Consider the following 19027-nt stretch of genomic DNA (forward strand, 5'->3'; position numbering starts at 1 on the left):
GTAAGCTATATTCTAGTTCATGACATTAAGGTTCAATATAATTTAATCAATTCATTTAGGAGCTTACTTTGTCTTTCCACTTCCATTTCCTATCATACACACTCATCAAAAATCAGGACCAGGAACACTGCCAAAATATTCATTACACTCTGAGTACTTAACTTTATAGTTCTCTGCTGAGCAAGCCTACTTCCTGCCCGGGACCACTATGTCCACCTACTGGCACAAGATACAGTTTGTTTGGTATTTTTTACCTTGGAATTTCTACCACAAATGTGCTGGCTAGTCACAGAGAATGGAACCCTCATCATTTACAAATACCATTAAGGTCCCAAATTTACCTCCCTATCAAGTTGAGTCACCAGAAAATAGAATTTGTAAATTATATCCCTCCTACTCCTTTTTTTCACTATCTACCCCCTTGCATTATCTTTCTACTAAAACTTAATATAAAACTAGTCCTATATGAAATGTGTTTATTTGTGAAAAATTATGATGTTCAATGTTCCTTATATAGAAACTCATGGGGACGCCTGGGTAGCTCAGTGGTTGGGTGCCTGCCTGGGTCGTGATCCCAGGATCCGGGATTGAGTCCCACATGAGGCTCCCTGCGAGGAGTTTACTTCTCCCTCTGCCTATGTCCCTGTCTCTCTCTCTCAGTCTGTGTCTCTCATGAATAAATAAATAAATCTTAAAAAAAAAAAAAAAGAAATTCATGGAACACAATCCAGAACAAAGAAAAAGTATGTCTTTTTTTTATAGATTTCTATATGTATTTTACTTGGTGTGGCTACTGGGAAGCTTAATATTTCCTAAGCATTTATTTTCTGATGTGATCACTCTATCCTCATTCTTTGAAAAAAAATTACTAGACTTGTTGTTTTGTTGTTTTCTTTTGCATGGCTTTATAGTATCTGTGTTTTTCACGTAAGTAGATTTAGATTTTTATTGAATCTATTTTGGACACAAGTACTTTTAATCCAATAGATTGACCAGATGCCCTATTTTACTGGAATGGTCTCTCTTTACATGAATAATGGCAAGTAGGGCAGATACTGGCAAATCTTAGGAGACAGGCCCCTTTATGGCAAAGGGAAACTTTAAAGTGACCAAAAGCAAACTGTGAAATGCCAAGAATTTTGCTTTATGAAATTGATCTGTGAATTTCAAGGTGGAATACTCTAAAATTCACCAGCCAGCCTACCTTCTGGCTTTGTCTGAGTTCTTTCCCACAACAGACTGTGATGAAGTAGCATGAGGTCCAGTACAGTGACTATTTTCTGAACCAAAAATTGGGACAAGGAGCATATAAAAGAAAGTCTGATCACTTACCCTACGCCAGGAGTAGTTTTGGAGCTATAATTTAGAATTTCTGAAATATATTAATTGTTTTAGGAATGAGGGAAAAGAATCTTTAAAATTAGGACTGTGGGCAGCCCAGATACCTCAATGGTTTAGCTGCCTTTAGCCCAGGGCGTGATCCTGGAGACCCGGGATCAAGTCCCACATCGGGCTCCCTGCATGGAGCCTGCTTCTCCCTCTGCCTGTATCTCTGCCTCTCTCTCTCTCTCTCTCTCTCTCTCTCTCTCTCTCTCTGTCTCTCATTAATAAGCAAGTAAAAAAAAAATCTAAAAAAAATAAAATTAGGATTGTACCAAAAATCTTGGTGCTTTGCTTGCCATACTCCTGTAGGGCCACTGCAGGGAAACAGAGGAAAGGAAGAAGCAAGGAAAAGAATGGCACATACTGGGTGCCCACGCTGGTTTCTCCCAACCACGTTATTCTTAGCTAACACAAATTAACTACTTTAAAAAGGCTACCGGAAATAGGCCATACCTGTCCCTCTGCGTCTTTGATTTTCGTCTCCAAGATAAGTTTGGCCGCCTGCTGTTCTTTGTTCAAGTGCTGGAGCCCCTCGTAAGTTGTTTTGTGCTCTGCAGAGAGTCTGGCTATGCTGGCATCACATCTGAAAATAACAAAGCTAACTCTTATTAAAGTTTAAAAACAAGCACTGAGGCCTCTTGACATACTGTAAAATGCATGACCCCACTCAACAAAACTGTACTATGATGACTGATTATTTTACACGGAAGATCAAATGAATACAGAGAGCTACCTTCATTATGGTTTTTAAGTTAAACCACAGGGGTGTTGCTTAATAAGAGTAGGAATGTGACCATCAAAGTAGGAAAGGCTTTGCAAAGCCTTTCATAAGTACAAAACTGAACGTGCAGTGAGAGCCCAATGACGAAAGGCTTACATGATGTGCTGGATGTGGCCTGTCACTCTTTGGTACCACCTCCATCCTTTCAAGTGCTTTGGGTCTTCTTTGGATCTCAGAGGCAACGTCTACCACATTTCAAAGAACTACTCCAAACCTTTTACTGCATTGCCTATGAGGTTGTATGCTTTGAGTGGGGTCCAGAACAGGAGAAGGCTGTGTAGGTTGTCTAAGCTGCAGTGAGGCTGCTCTGCTCCTTGGGCCTTAAAACTTGGCAGTTCCAATGGTGCTCTAAGTATCTGTGGCTGTGTGGGAGATTTCTGTCAAACCCTAATAGGTGAGTCACAGAACAGTCCCCTAGGAATATGGAGCAAAGTCATGTCCCATTTCAACCCAAACATTCTGCTCTGAGAAGTAGCTATTGGCTTGCTACTGGGTTCTGGTAAAAACTACAGCCTAGGGATCCCTGGGTGGCGCAGCGGTTTAGCGCCTGTCTTTGGCCCAGGGTGCGATCCTCGAGACCCAGGATCGAATCCCACGTCGGGCTCCCGGTGCATGGAGCCTGCTTCTCCCTCTTCCTGTGTCTCTGCCTCTCTCTCTCTCTGTGTGTGACTATCATAAAAAAAAAAAAAAAAAAAAAGAAACTACAGCCTAAGCATGGGATTCGGTAACCATACAATCTGGCCAATCTATCATGAGCACCAAGCTATTAAGGCGGCATATGAGCAGCATGCCATCTTCAAGAGGGAGGGATACATAGATGGCAGGCTTAAATAGGTCCCAAAGGCATAAGTAAATTGCACGAGCCCAGACTCCCATGGTACAAACTCTTGCTACTGTCAACCTTCCTTCAACTCATACATATGGGCTCCTGAGGAGTTCCTGATGACCAGGTGGACTGAAGGAGGAAGAATCAGGCCTGGTTTACAGAAGGTACTGGTACCCTGACCCCTTCCAGAAGAAGACTTAAAAGCCCACTCAGGAGTGGCCCTCAAGGTTATCAAGGAAGGGAAACCCTCACAGTTGGCAGAAGTTCAAACAATGCATCTGAGGATTTGTTTTGCCTAGAATAAAAAATGGCTGGGTACTCATGGCCATTGGCTAATGCAAGAGACATAGAAGAAAGATATTGGAGGACTGATGAAAAGGGGAAAGGTTTATAAAATGGCTCGCTCAGAATTGACAGAGCAGAGCATTTTTGTTTCTTGCGAATGCTCTCGGTATCAAAGGGGTAGAAGCCTAAAAACTACTTCCCAGACAACCTTGTCAGCTGGGTTCTGATTTATATCCCACCAATGAGAGGCACTTATCTAGAGAGGTGGAGAATCCCTTATGTTCCCCTGGCAGGGACGAGCAGATAAGTAGTAAACTTGCACAAGTGAGGTTTATAGCCACCTCCAGGTACTCTCCTGGAAATCACTTACTTCCATGTTACACGCAGCTAATATCATCAATGGCTCCTTTCTGTGACTCTTCTACGTCCTACTGTCCTGGGAGCCACTAGAAGTTTCCTTCCCTTTGCTTCCTTAAATCTAAATGGTTTTGTAAACTCTAATTTCCTAGACTAAACCCCTTCCTGTTAAAATACTTAGAGTGGTTTCTGTTTTCTCGACTGAATCTTGATGCATATATAGTTATTAAAATTTTACAAGGAAGTGAATAAAATATTAACCAACTATCTCTAGATAATGTGTGATTTTTTAAAATTCTTCATTCTTTTATAAATTGTACAACTTTTCTGCAATATATATATAATGTTCTGATCAGAAAAACAATCATATGAAGAAAATATTTCAATCAACAGCCGTGTATAAAGAATGCATGACAACTTCATTGAATATGTACCATCATACCATCTTTCCCTGGGCTCCTCATGAAGCAGAAATGAGGCTGGAGCAGAAGAAACCCAGAGCTAGAGAAATGTGGATAGAGTCACTGACATGAAAGTGAGGCCAGGGTCAAGGCAATATACAGCAGAAGTAGAGAGGCTGGAGTTGGAACCCCACATCATAATTCAGGCATTCAGTCAATCAGTATTTGTAGAATGACTACTATGTGTCACACACTAGTTACACAAAATGAGGGCATAGTGGGAACATTTTTCTTCTTCAAGATACATACCACACAATCTAGAAGTTAAAAAAAAAATTCTCATGCCACTACTGTAATACTGTTATTCAGCTTACATGTGTATTTTTTCTATTGTTGTTGGAGATCTAACATTTTGTTTTTGTTCATTATCCCCCCCAACTCAGACAAAGAAGCTCAGAAGACTGGGAACTTGCTGAACAAGTCATTATAAACGCACTTGAAGAACAAGATTGAAGAAATACAGGTTGAAGAACAAGCCTGTGACCGCTCATGGTTTCAGTAAGTCAGCAATCTATGATCTTCCTAAAAGCACTGGGAATGTGTTCTTTAAGATGTATATCTGCGGGGATCCCTGGGTGGCGCAGCAGTTTGGCGCCTGCCTTTGGCCCAGGGCGCGATACTGGAGACCCGGGATCGAATCCCACATCGGGCTCCCGGTGCATGGAGCCTGCTTCTCCCTCTGCCTGTGTCTCTGCCTCTCTCTCTCTCTCTCTGTATGTGACTATCATAAATAATAAAAAAATTTAAAAAAATTTTTTAAAAAAAAAGATGTATATCTGCACTGGGGCCTCAAAAAGGTTCCCTAAATGACTAAGCATACTGAAAAGGATCTCACTCACTAAAATATATCGAGTATTTGCAACCAACTATCAAAAACAGCATATTAATTGATAAAGGTTAAAGTATAAATCCCTCTAGAAGTTTGAAAAAATGAAATATTGATCTATAGTTTATAAGCCATGAATAAAAATGAGAGGGCATGCCAGTGCTTGGTAGGCTTTCTAATAAGGTAGAAGATTTAACCAATTTACTAATTATTTTGTACTAAAATGTTGTGAATTAAAACTACTACCTGCTTGGGGATTCCTGGGTGGCTCAGCGGTTTGGTGCCTGCCTTTGGCCCAGGGCATGATCCTGGAGTCCCAGGATCGAGTCCCACATCAGGCTTCCCGCAGGGAGCCTGCTTCTCCCTCTGCCCGTGTCTCTGCCTCTCTCTGTGTGTCTCTCACGAATAAATAAAATCTTTAAAAAAAAAAAAAAAAAAACCTACTACCTGCTCATGTCAGTTGAACATGGTAGACTCAACACATGCCCTCATTTTGGCTCCCTCCTGAAAACCTTCAAGATGACTCCAGATGAATAAAAAAGGTATAAATCCAAAAGGACAAAAAAGAATGGGGGGAAAAAAAGTATGGGAGAAAGTAGAAAACAGACAGATGGTGCAGAAGATGGAGCAAAGCATATGTTTTGCTACAGCTGGTGCTGTAAGCTTGAAGGACTCTATATCTGAAAACCAACAGAAGTAAGAAGTTTTAGTTTCCACGGGGCAAGATGGGTGAAAACCTGCTCCACTTGTGACAGAACATAGGAACCAGGGTAACAAAACCAGAGACCTGAATGGGGCTACACCATCTATAGAGAGCTCAAAAAAAACCAAAAGCAAAAACAAAAACAAAAACAAACAAACAAAAAAAAAAAACAAATGAAAAACCTGGATCTACAGAGTTTAAAAGAAATATGTTTAAGATGCCAAAAAAAATCAAAGACAGATTAATATATATCAAGAGTTATTAAACAAAAATAGGCAGAGAGGAAAGAACAGGTGGACAAAAGAAAAATGAGAAATCCTAGAAGTAAATCACAGCATCTTCACAAGCTTGACTAACTCTAGACCGGACATGACTGAAGACAGAGTCAGTGAGTTAGAAGACAACAGCAAAGAGCTCACTTGAAAGGCAGCAAAGACAGAGATTCAAAACATGGAAAAATAGCTAGGAGACAAGGAGGATGCTAACATAAGTGAAAGAGGAGTTGAGAAGACCCCAAAGACGGAAACGGAGAGAATTGCCTCTCTTAGGCATGAGTGCTGCCAGTTTTCTAAAATTGAAGAGAAACATGAGTTTTTGAGTGTTCGGCGACTACAAAGTGGGATAAGTAAAAGTAAAGAGAAAATAGGGCTTGGTGATAACAAATGATACAGATAACATTTTAAAAAGTACCAGAGACCAAAGACAGGTAACCTACCTACTGTAAGACTGACAGCCCACAGTAGGTGTCAGAAGATACCATAATGGTGGAAGTGGAAAAACACCTTCTTAGGATGGAGGAAAAATAACATCTCATCTAAGAATAAATGCAAAATAAAGACAGAGATAGTTTTAGACATGCAAACATTAAGAAATGTATCACCTACAAAGCCCATACTAAAAGAGTCACTAGATCATGTACTTCAGTAAAAGGAAACAGTACCCAGGGACACCCTACTGGCTCAACTGGTAGAGCATGCAACTCTGGATCTTCAGCCTGTAAATTCGAGGCCCACATTGGCTGTAGAGATTACTCAAAAATAAAATCTTAAAAAAAGAGCCCCCAGCGAAAGGAGTGGGATGCAAGAAACAATAGTGAACAAACTGAGATCACTGGTAAGTTTAATGTTTTGGAGACTGAATAAAGTAAGTTACCAGCTCAATTATTCCAAACTTAAAAATCTTTTCTTAGTCCTGACATTTACCTTAAACTGAACAACCTAACTCAGTCATTTTGTTAAAATGCTATAATCTTTATTGGAAGTAACAGGAAAAAAATTAATGGGACAGATATTTTGGTAAATATTGACTTAAATGCCTAAAATTTTTTTAAAAGATTTTAAACAATCTGACAAAACTGCATATATGCATTTAAATTTTTTTCAGTATCCATAGACTCAATGTATACAATTAAGCAATAGTTATGCTATTCTTCTGTATTGGAATTCTTTTTTTTTTTTAAGATTTGTTTATATATCTGAGAAAAAGAGAGAAAAAATCTCAAGCAGACCACCTACTGAGCACAGAGCCTGATGTGGGGCTCAGTCCCACAACCCTGGATCACAACCTGAGCCGAAATCAAGAGTTGAACAGTTAACTGACTGAGCCACCCAGGCACCCCAGAAATCTTTTTTTAATATGAATTGAATGCCCAGTGTTGGAGAAAGTTTGTAGATTCAAGCTACATCACACACTACTGTTGGAAAAATAAATTTTACAAGCTTTCTAGAGGGTAACTTGGCAGGATATACCCCAAATCTTGAAACATAAATATATTTCTATGTGCCTTTCAATCTAGGTATTAACCCCAAAGAAACAAAGCTGTGAGAAAAAAAGGCAAACTAAACACAATTCTGTACATGTATAAATTTCTGCTATTTAATTTGCTGTTATTATCTATCTATCTACTTATTTATTTTTAACAGAGAGAGAGAGAGATAACACAGGCAGAGGGAGTGCAGGCAGAGGGAGAGGGAGAAGCAGATTCCCTGCTGAGTAGACAGCCTAATGTGAGGCTCGATCCCAGGACCCTGAGATAGTGACCTGAACTGAAGGTAGATGCCTAACCGACTGAGCCACCCAGGTGCTCCAACTTGTTGCTGTTTTAGAATATAGACCAAAATCTATTAAAATCCCCAAAAAGGGTTGCTCCTTACCCTCTAACTTCCAGCATCATCTCACACATTTCTGTCCCCTTCCCTCTTCAACCAGCCACACTGGTTGTATGCCAGAGCTGTGAACTTACCTCACTCTTTCCTATTTTGTTCTTTGTCTGGAATGTTCTTCTCTGACCCGCTCCTTGGTTAGTTACTATTCATCCCTCAGAGCTAAGCAAACAAGTCTCTTCCTTAAGGAAGCCTTTCCAGAGCCCCTAGAGATTAGGCACACCAAGTATACACTCTAAGAATGCCCCTCATATCTCTTTTGCTGAATTTCTTATAATTAAGACTTTTTGTTATTGTTATTATTTTGGATCTCTTACTCATTTTTTCATAATATACTCTCTTCATTGGCTTGTGCATGGCTCACTTTATTTAGTTAATTATTTTTAATAACTGCTCCCATGAAAGTAAGCATTTTGAATCTTGTGTCATCATTCCCTTGTTTTCCCATTAAGAAAACTAACTGTAAGCCAAGAAACAGACTCTTAACCACAGAGAACCATCTGAGGGTTACCAGAAGGGAGGTGTTAGGGTGGAAGAGTGAAAGAAGTGATGGGGATTAAGGAATGCACTTGTGGTGATACAATACTCCCACTAGCAATATATAAGATCTCCTAAGAAGCTACATCCTCTTTAACGCTTGCCATCTTCAGATATTTCAGATGCCAATAAACTGGGTGAAAAAAACCACAGTATTTTGCTGTGTTTTTGAATTTTCATTTCCACATCAACTACAGATGTTAAATCTCTTCACACATTTATTGACCATATGTTTCTGCTTTGGTAAAAGGTCACTGACTTCTCTTACCCATTGTTATATTGGATTGTTTGCATTATTCTTATTAATTTGCAGGAAGTCTTTATATGTTCTTAAACTAACCCTTTACCAGCCAAGATCTTCCTCAGTTTGTAACATCTCATTTTCATTTTCAAAGGGTCTTTTGAAGAGTCATGTTTTAAATTTTAAGGTAAGCAAACCCACCAATGCTTTTCATGCCAAGAAGAAATCCTCCCCTACCTAAAGGTCTAAAAGATGTTCATCTATATTTTTCTGTTAAAACTCTTTAAGTCTTATTTTTAGCATTTGGGCCCTTTACCTATCCAGGGTTGATTTTGTATCTGGTATGAGATACGAAAATTTTTTCTCTTTTTTGACAAGGCTAATGTATTTTTCAGTTCCATTTATTAAGCAACCCCTCCACTGATCTGCTATGCCATCTATAACATATATCAGAATCCCACACACCTGTGGTTCAATTTGTGCACTCTCTATTCTATTCCATCGTTCACTTTCTCTATCCCTAAGCCAAGAGCATATAGTTTTGTAACAAGTCTTGCTATCAAGTAGGGGCAATTCTCCTTTCCTCAGTCATCTTTGGAAGTGTCCTGGATATTTTTGACTCTTAACCCCTAGGTATAAACATTAGGGTCATCTTAACAAGCTCAGTGTAACACTCTGTTGGGATATTAGCTAGAATTTCACTGATTCTGAAAATCAATTTGAAAGAATTGATATCTTTAAAAATTTTAAGACTTCCTACCCTTGCATATAATATCTATCTCCATTTACTTATGTTTTCTTATTATTTCTTAATCAAATTTAAAAATATTTTCCCCAGGGATCCCTGGGTGGCACAGCGGTTTAGCGCCTGCCTTTGGCCCAGGGCGCGATCCTGGAGACCTGGGATCGAATTCCACGTTGGGCTCCCAGTGCATGGAGCCTGCTTCTCCCTCTCCCTGTGTCTCTGCCTCTCTCTCTCTCTCTCTCTCTGTGACTATCATAAATAAAAATTTAAAAAAAATAAAAAAAATATTTTCCCCACAGAGGTCTTGAACAATTTTTGTTAGATTTCTGCCTAGTTATTATATATTCTCTGATTTTAAACATGCTTTCTAGTTATTTGCTATTGTTTTATAGTAAGAAAACTGACTTTTGTATATTAATATATCTACCCACCTTAATAAGTACACATTAACAAATCAAAAGAGAAGAATACCTGACCTGAATGGATACAAAACACACTTGGGAAACACCAATACAAATTTATGAATTCTTAGTGAATTAGGAATGTAAGAAAGCTTATTTAATCTGATAAACCTATGTTTAAAAAAAAAATTAGACCAGGAGTGCCCTCATGGCTCAGTAAGTTGAGTGAGCAACTCTTGGTTTCAAGTTGAATCATGAAACTCAGGGTCCGGATCGAGCTTCATGTCAGGCTTCATGCTCAGTGTAGAGTCTGCTTTGGGATTCTCTCTCTCCCTCTGCCCCTAACCTTGCTTGTGCACTTTCTCTCTTTAAAATAAATAAACCTTAAAAAAAGAAACACTGGAGCAATTCAAAATGGAAAACCACTGGAAGAATTTCATTAAAGTAAAAAGAAAGATAAAGATGCCCACAATCACATCTATCTTGGAGGGTTTAGCCATTGCAAAATGACAAGAAAAAGAGACTAAGGATTCAAGGATCAGAAAAGAAGAAATAAAGTTGTCATTATTTATAAATGATATAATTTCTATAGAAAACTCCAAATATCTACAAATAAATTATTCAAATCATAAATGAAATAAAATAATTGTTTTGCCATAAGTTGTTTGATGTCTGTCTTCCCTACTAGAAACAATACAAACTGCAAGCAAGAGGGATGATATCTGCCCTCTTCATCACAAAAACCCTAATGTCCAGTTCATGGCTATACATGTAGCAGAGGCTCAATAAATATTTGTGAATGAATAAATATAAAGAATATTTACTATGTATCACACACTGTGCTAGATCCTTGATACATATTACTTCATCTTCACAAATCATCCCCATTTCACAAATGATGGTTAAAAACACCACCAAATACAGACCCTTCTTTTTTGAGTTCATAATTTTTTACAAAATATTATTTAAATCATATGTGGGGACATCTAGGTTTGAACATATTATGAAATTAAAAAAATTATAAAAAGGCTTTATTTTCCAATCCAAACACAGCTTACTGGGTAGAAACTGCCAGGTATCACTAAATCAGACCAGTTCTGTTATCTTTGCAAAGCTGTTTGAGGGACAGGCTAAGTTTGAAAAAGTTATTCGGAAAGGTCTCCAAATTATCATGTCATTAATGGCTTACTGATTTTCACTAGCTATAGTCTGGCTTCAATATTATTTCTCAGTTGGAAACAAAAATACTACAATGTAAATTTCCATTAACACCAAGGAGTAGTTACATACATTAAATTATGGCACCCACATGTAGCAGAACACTCCATATCCAAGCAAGTAGTATGCTAGATCTATGTGTATACCTGAAGAAAACCCACAATATATTGTTATGTGGGAGCACTTAAGTTGCAGAATAACATATATAATACTTTGCAAAATTAAAATCACATTGTTAAGTAATTGTTTTGATGCAAATCATATTACTGTCATAATAAATTATTACCTTATGACTATGTATGAGAAAATTCTAAAAGGATAGCCAGCAAGCTGCTAACATTAATTATCTGTAAGGGGTAAAATAAAGCAAGGGCTTGGTGAGTTTTCTTTCTTTTTTTTTTTTACATTATATATTTCATAGTGTTTCTGAACTGTTTATTACTAGCACATTTCACTTCTGTACCTTTATAAATAAGAGAACAACCAGCAGGGGTAGGGGGAGTGGCAGGGTAGGATACCAAAGCCTGCCATCAGAAAACATACACAAGTGAATCAATTCTGGTTTTCTTATGTTAAAAACAAAGTTATCCTTACTCCCAAATATTTCAGAAAAAAACTTACATAAGAAAGGGAAATAGAGTAAATGGAACAAAATGTTAACAATTGTGAATCTTGCAAATTTTCTGTAGGTTTCAAATTCTTTCAGAATCAATAAATAAGAAAAAAAGAGGGAAGGCTACCTAGCTATCTCAGCTAATATTGAATTAAAGACATCATTCCTGTCTTTTCAAAAACACACTCATAAAAGACAGCCTCAGGCTTCTAAATATAGCTGTGTGCATGGCTCAAGAGCTTTAATTAGACAAGAATTCACAATAAATCTGACCAGTTGCTCTGTTTTATCTCAATGTTATATTATAGATGAACTGATAATGTAGTCATTCTAAAATTTCCCTTTTCAGATCTTTGGATAGCTATCTCCTAGGTGCAGTTCTTGGTTGTGGTCATTGTGTGTCAGAGTAACTTTTCACCTGGTTCAGATCAATGGTGGGGAGGTGGTCAGAAGTTCATCAACAGAGTTCCAAAGGTCTAGCCACAAACCTGAGCAAGCAACATGCTTAAGCAGAATATCTCTTACAGCTTGTGACATGGTAGCTTAGCACACCAAAGGCAGTGACATTTAAAACATTAAGTTGTTCATATTCCATCTTATAATTACCTACATATATAATAATTCATATATAATACTTTGCAAAATTAAATCACATTGTTAAGTAATTGTTTTGATGCAAATCCTATTACTATCATAATAAATTATTACCTTAAGACTATGTATGAGAAAATTCTAAAAGGATAGCAAGCAAGCTGCTAACATTAATTATCTGTAAGGGGTAAAAAAAATATACACACACACACACACACACACACACACACACAATTAAGCCCTTAGAGGCTGGCAATAATTTAACTGAATCAGAGAATCAGATTGTGGTGCAATTTATGTTACAGGGCATTGTCCAAAACAGTAGAGGGGCACCTGGGTGGTGTAGTCAGTTAAGCATTCAACTCTTGGCTCAGCTTAGGTCATGATCTCATTGTTGTGACTTCATAGTCGTGAAGTCAAGCCCTGTGTCAGGCTCTGTGCTTAGCAGAGATTCTCTCTCCCTCTCCCTCTGCCCCTCCTGCTCATTCTCTCTCAAATCAATCAATCAATCAATCAATCAATCAATCAACCAATCTTTAAAAATAAAAAACAGTAGAGCAATCTACCAGCAACTAGTGGAGCCTAAGAGCTGGGTGTGATACCTACAAGAGGCAGACAGCTTAATAAAAGTTCAGGGAAAAGGGCACCTGGGTGGCTCAGTTGGTTAAGCATCTGATTTTGGCTCAGGTCATGATCTTGGGGCCCTGGGACAGAGCCCCACTTGGGGGGGGGGGGTGTCCATGCTCAGCAGGGAGTCTACTTGTCCCTCTCCTTTTCCCTCTGCCCCTCTCCCTGCTCATGCATGCTCTCCCTGTCTCAAATAAATAAATAAAATATTTTTTAAAAAAGACCAGGGAAAGAGACAGTCAAAAAGAGTCTTGTTACAGCCACTGTCTTCACAGGGTGAATGTGCACCAGACACTTTCTATTGCAGGGGAAACAGACATCACTAAAATAATCCAGCCAAGTCACTAAACAAACAAATAACAATAAAAGCAAGCAGCAAGTAGGGATGGTCAATATCCAGTATCCAGAGATGCCTGGGTGGCTCAGTAGTTGAGTATCTGCCTTTGGCTCAGGTCGTGATCCTGGAGTCCTGGGATCGAGTCCCACATTGGGCTTCCCATATGAAGCCTGCTTTTCCCTCTACCTATGCTCTGCCTCTCTCTGTGTATCTCTCATGAATAAATAAATAAAACCTTTTTAAAAAAATATCCAGTACCCAGGATTGCTATATTATCTAAAATGTCCAGTTTTTAATAAAAATTATGAGAGATGCAAAGACACCAGAAAATGTGAACTGAACACTGAAAAAAAGCAGGCAAAAGAAACTGCCAGTGAGAGGGAACAGGTGTCTGATTTAAAAGACACAGACTTCAACGCAGCCATTATGAATGCAGGATGATAAAAGAAATAGAGAAAACATGCTTTAAGAAGTAAAGGAAGGTATAATGATAACATCTCATCAAATAGAGAATATCAAAAAAGAGAAAGAAATAATTTTTGAGAAGGATCAAATGGACCCAATCAAGAAAATGAAAAGAAAACCCTTAGAATGGGGGAAACTTTTTCAGCTCAGATATCTGATAAGAGAACTGAAGCTAGAATATATAAAGAACTCCTATAGCTCAATAATAGAAAGGCAATTAATCCACTTTAAAAATGGGCAAAAGATCTGACTAAAACAGTTCTCCAAGGAAGATGTACGAATGACCAATAAACATGCTGAATGATGTTCAGCACTATTAGTCACTAGAGAAATGCAAATCAAAACCACTAGATGCTACTTCACACCCACTAGATTGGCTCTCATCAAAGAGACAGACAAGTGTTGGTGAGGAAGGGGAGTGATCAGAGCCCTTGCACAGGGCTGCTGGCACCATAAAATGGTGCAGCCACTTTGGAAAACAGCCTGGCTGTTCTGTTCCTCAAAAGGTTAAATATAGAGTCACCACATTACTCAACAATTACACTCCTAGGTATATATATCCAAGAGAAATGAAAACATATGGCCACACAGAAACTTGTCTGTGAATGTTCGTACAGCTTATAAGAGCCAAAGATCTTTAATCTGCTAATGTCCAATTTCTCTATTTTCTCCTGTACACCTGGACTTGCTTACCTTGAGGGAACTTGTGCACCTGCCTCAGTATATGCAGCTATTTCTCCTCTAAGGCTCTGACACCATGAACACAGACCTCGTAGAGGAAATTGGAAGTGGCCTCTGAGCACTGGACCAACTGTTCCAGTAGAATAGGAAACCTGAACTCCCTTAGCTCTGCTTCAGGGGAAAGGGGAAACCCTATGAGGAAATCCTGTTCAGAGTGTGCCACTCTTAAGGGGGTAAGGATGTCTCTCACCTCAATGGAGAATTATAGGGGAAGCAGCAGGGCCTGTTTCCCATCAATGGCATCACCAATGAAACCATAAACACTAGAAAAATAAAACCTGAAATAAAAGAGCAGCCTTGTAATTTTTTTTAAAGATTGTATTTATTTATTTGGCAGACAGAGAGAGCACGAGCAGGGGGAGCAGCAGGCAGAGGGAGAGGGAGAAGCAGCCTCTTCATTAAGCAGGGAGCCCTCCATGTGGGGCTCAATCACAGGACCCTGGGATTATGACCTGAACTGAAGGCAGACACCCAACTGACTGAGCCACCCAGGTGCCCCAGCAACCTAGTAATGTAATACTATCACTTAAAAAGTTCATACTCTTGGGGCACCTGGGTGGCTCAGTCACTTAAGCATCCAACTCCTGATTTCAGCTCAGGTCATGATCTCAGGGTTGTGAGATCAAGCCCTGTGTTGGACTCCACACTCAGTGGGGAGTCTGCTTAACATTCTCTTTCCCTCTCCCTCTTCCCCTACCCCCACTTGCATGTTCTCTCTCTCTTTTAAAGTAAATAAGTAAATCTTTAAAAAAAAAAAAAAAAAGTCTATACTCCTCCAATTCAATGCAAGAAAGCCAAAACTTTGCTAAATATTTTTTTCACCTAAGTTGATTTCAACAATCAGTCTCATTAGCATTCCAGGGGAAAGACACAAAATAAAGCAAAAATGGGGGGGGGGGGTGCTCACAACCAATGTTTGTGATTGTTTCAGAGTAAAGTACTTGTTACTGAGAAGGAACCTGGCTGGGTAGGGAAGTTAATAAGAAAATGCACAGGAGGGATGCCTGGGTGGCTCAGCGGTTTAGCGCCTGCCTTCAGCCCAGAGCGTGATCCTGGAGTCCTGGGATCGAGTCCCATATCAGGCTCCCTGCGTGGAGCCTGCTTCTCCCTCTGCCTGTGTCTCTGCCTCTCTCTCTGTGTCTCTCATGAATAAATAAATAAAATTTAAAAAAAATATATAAAGAAAGAAAATGCACAGGAAAAATGCGCAATACCTGGAAATATTTCAAGGTCATCTCTCCAGTTTCCTGAGGATAATTTCACTGCTGCTTCCCTTGTGTAATAAGTGCTCTCTCATGCTATGAGCTCTTTACATGCCATGCCCTGTGCTAGGCCTCATACATACTCTCCCCCACCAAATCTTCATCTGCAACTAAAGTATACAGGCAGATCTTCAAAGGTTTCCAAAAGTCTCTCCTCTGCCCTCTAGTCTGAAGCCCTTCTAACTCCTCACTCTTCTGAGAGGTATTACACAATGGGGTTGCTTTTAAGCCAACCACCACAAAAAGGATTTGAGTTTTTCAGTCCCGTTACAGTGATTTCCTAGATCATTAATTCACCCAAACAAACATTTATCGAGTATCTACTGTTTTCCAGATATTTTTCTATGCACACACATTACAAAGATAAAAGATAACATACTCAGCCCCAAGACGGTGAAGACAACAGAGAGGTTCAATAGAACAGAATAACAGGGGAGCTTAGGAGAGTGGGGTACCAGGAAAGACTTCCTGGAGGAGGTGACATTTGAACTGAACTTGAAAAGCTGACTAGAAGTCAGAAAAAAAGGGAAGACGAAAGTCATGCTGCGCGTGTAAGAACAGCATGTGCAAAGATACAAATAGGAGAGCACGGCCCATTCAGGGAATAACAAGTCGCTGATCACTGTTGGAAGTTATAGCACCAGAGTTGAGAGAGATAAGGAGGTCAGTGGGGGAGAGGGGTGTGGTTCCTCACCTAGGGTGGTACTAAAAAGACTGGAGTCGACCCAAATGAGAATAGAAAACCACACAAGAGTGGCAACTAGGCCTACATTTAATTCATGGAGCCCTCTGCTATGAGACTAATGTTCATCCACCAGATCCAAACACACATGCCTCGCATCCAAGGTCCTTCATGTGTTATCTGCACAAATATACCCCCAACACTACCTTCCTCTGCTCCATTGAGGCCTTGGACCATGTGGGTCCTGTTCTTTTTTCCATCCAACCTCATTTTCACCTCAGTCTGATTCTAATTGCTTATTGGCTCCGCTGCTCCTGTGTAGACTTGTGCTTGACTCTTAACAGCAGCAGAGGGCAGAAGAGGCTCATAAATATTTTAGAGATAGTGCATTTCCAACAAGTTCTTGGGTGATTCCTAAGCTGCTGGTCCACAGAGCACACTTTCAGTGGTAAAGGGCTGGAACAGCGCCTTTTATACTATCTGAGATCTCTTTTCTAAATTTCTAATCTATCATAGACCAGTATTTTCAGAAAACAAAATAAAAATAAATTACAAGGAAATGAAAATTTTAAGAGACACACTTTGTATCATTGGAGTCAATGAACATAATACTTCCCTGCCAACTTACACAGGTCAGTTCCACTCTCTCAACACTTCCCTCCAAGAACACAACTCCAACTGTGGCAACATAAGAAATCATGGCATGCTCATAATCAGGTGTAACTTCTACCTTAGAGTTTACAGGCAAAGGAGGGGAATGTACTAGAAGGATGCGAAGAATCTGCTTCGGGGCTTTGTGAATATATACTTTGTGTAATGGAGTTGATGAAAAACAGCCTTTGATGGGTATAGTCCCATACATCCCACCACGTACCTTGCCACTCTTCCCCGAAGGTCTCCCAAACCAGAGAGCTGACGCATCTCCAAAGTCTTTAAGGCAGAATTAGTTCCATAGCTGATGTTGTCCCGGGCCCGGATCTGCTCCTGGAGTACCTGGGAAAAACAAAAAAAAACCACCAAGGGGGTCATCTGAGAATTTACATGCTGCCACAAAAGCATTTTATACTTTTGGCAAAAATAAGAACATTTAACTCCATTAATAAGAGATTCCTTTTTAGGGGCACTTGGTTAGCTCAGTCATTTAAGCATCTGCCTTCAGCTCAGGTCATGATCCTAGGGTTCTGGGATTGAGCCACACATTGGGCTCCCTGCTCAGTGGAGACCCTGCTTCTCCCTCTGCTTCTCCCCCTGCTTGTGCTCTCTTTCTGTCAGATAAACTAATTAAATTAAATTAAGAAAAAAAATTCTAAAAAAAAAAAAGATTCCTAAGAGTCACCTGATATACATGTGTACAGAGTACCAGGGGCTTAGAGACCTCAGAGACCTCACACAGACCCAGTCCCTTAACCTACCAGTAAAAACCCTGAGACTTGGATGTCACTTGGAGACCCCACTCCCACCATCACCCTCCAACTACTGCTGCAGGACAGGGCAAAGCTCAGACTTGGACTAGTGCCCTGGACATTTGCTATTACAGGTCAGAGCTCTTTCCACCACTCCAGGCTGTTTTTTGATAGCCACTGCTTTAGGTGAACTTTCCTAAATCTATCAGGAAGCAATAAATCAAGAGCAAGCAGGGACAAGGATGGCCAGGAGTTGTCAAACAGGTCCAAATTCAGTTCTTCCTGCTGTGTGATCCTGGGCAAGTGTGTACAAAGTTCTCTTAGCTTCCTTATCTTCATCTGTTAATAGTAATGGTCACTGTACTTTTTTTTTTTTTTAAGATTTGATTTATTTATTCATGAGAGACACAGAGAGAGGCAGAGTAATAGACGGAGAAGTAGGCTCCTCATGGGGAGCCCAATGTGGGACTCGATCCCAGACTCAGGGATCACGACCTGAGCCAAAAGCAGATGCTCAACCGCTGAGCCACCCAGGCGTCCCGGTCACTGTACTTTTAAGGGAATTGTGAATGTTACACAAGGCAATGCATAGAAAGCACTTAACAATGCCTAGCATGCAGCAAAGACAACAAATACCAATCTCCTTCTAGTACTGATCTGATAAGAGCATTCATGCTGGAATGGCAGCCAGAATGGTGTCCCTTAGAAAGGCATTCAATGACAGCAGAACTGCTTGAAGATCGGGTGGCCCAACAGCAGCATGGCCTCATAGAGCATCCATCCTGGGAAATCTTCTATGGAATGATGGAGATGGAGATGGCGAGGACACCCCTGGTGTTTACCGAGCGCGTGCCAGACAGCGAGCCTGGGGCTGCACTGCACACTGCCGTTCACCAAATCAAACCCACACTCTCGGGGCCCCTGTGTTATGGGCCGGGATTGGGATTGAGGGTCAAGCAGCCGATAGGATACACCCAAAGTCGCATGGATGGCAAGTGACTAGCCAGGACTGACCCAGCAGCCTGGCTCCAGAACATATGCTGTAACCGCTCTGCCATGCTGCCTGCCAAAAACAGGAAAGAGGTTGCACAGAAGCATGACAGACAGACGGACAAACAGACTGGAGAACCTGAGGCCTAGGTCACAGGAGGCCACTCAAAAGCAAAAGGTTACATCGATGTTTCTTCTAGTTCCTCATTCTTTTGTACATGCCTTCTTTTTGTGCTCCTCTTCTCCACCTTTATTGTCCTTCACACTGCCCTCACCACCACCACCTTCCCTCCCCTTTGCAAAGACAAAGCTCTTGATTTCTTACATCCTTTCCCTTTCAACCATTTAAACATTTTCATCTTTTTGATTAATGTCAGCTTCATATTTTTA

The 19027-nt window shown here is 40.0% G+C and overlaps 1 protein-coding gene across 3 annotated transcripts in view; it reads right to left on the reverse strand.

The window, feature by feature from the left end:
* The window catches only part of FAM81A (family with sequence similarity 81 member A), a 78091-nt gene that overhangs the window by 14199 nt on the left and 44865 nt on the right, over positions 1 to 19027 (reverse strand). For all 3 annotated transcript variants that reach the window (XM_041744566.1, XM_041744563.1, XM_041744564.1), the window contains exons 4-5: positions 17119 to 17237; positions 1837 to 1966 (exon numbers count right to left, since the gene is read on the reverse strand). In XM_041744566.1, the coding sequence (XP_041600500.1) occupies positions 1837 to 1966; positions 17119 to 17237 (249 nt within the window). The remainder of the gene's footprint in view (positions 1 to 1836; positions 1967 to 17118; positions 17238 to 19027) is intronic.

The sequence above is a fragment of the Vulpes lagopus genome, chromosome 2 (genome assembly GCF_018345385.1).
Source record: "Vulpes lagopus strain Blue_001 chromosome 2, ASM1834538v1, whole genome shotgun sequence".
NCBI lineage: Eukaryota > Metazoa > Chordata > Mammalia > Carnivora > Canidae > Vulpes > Vulpes lagopus.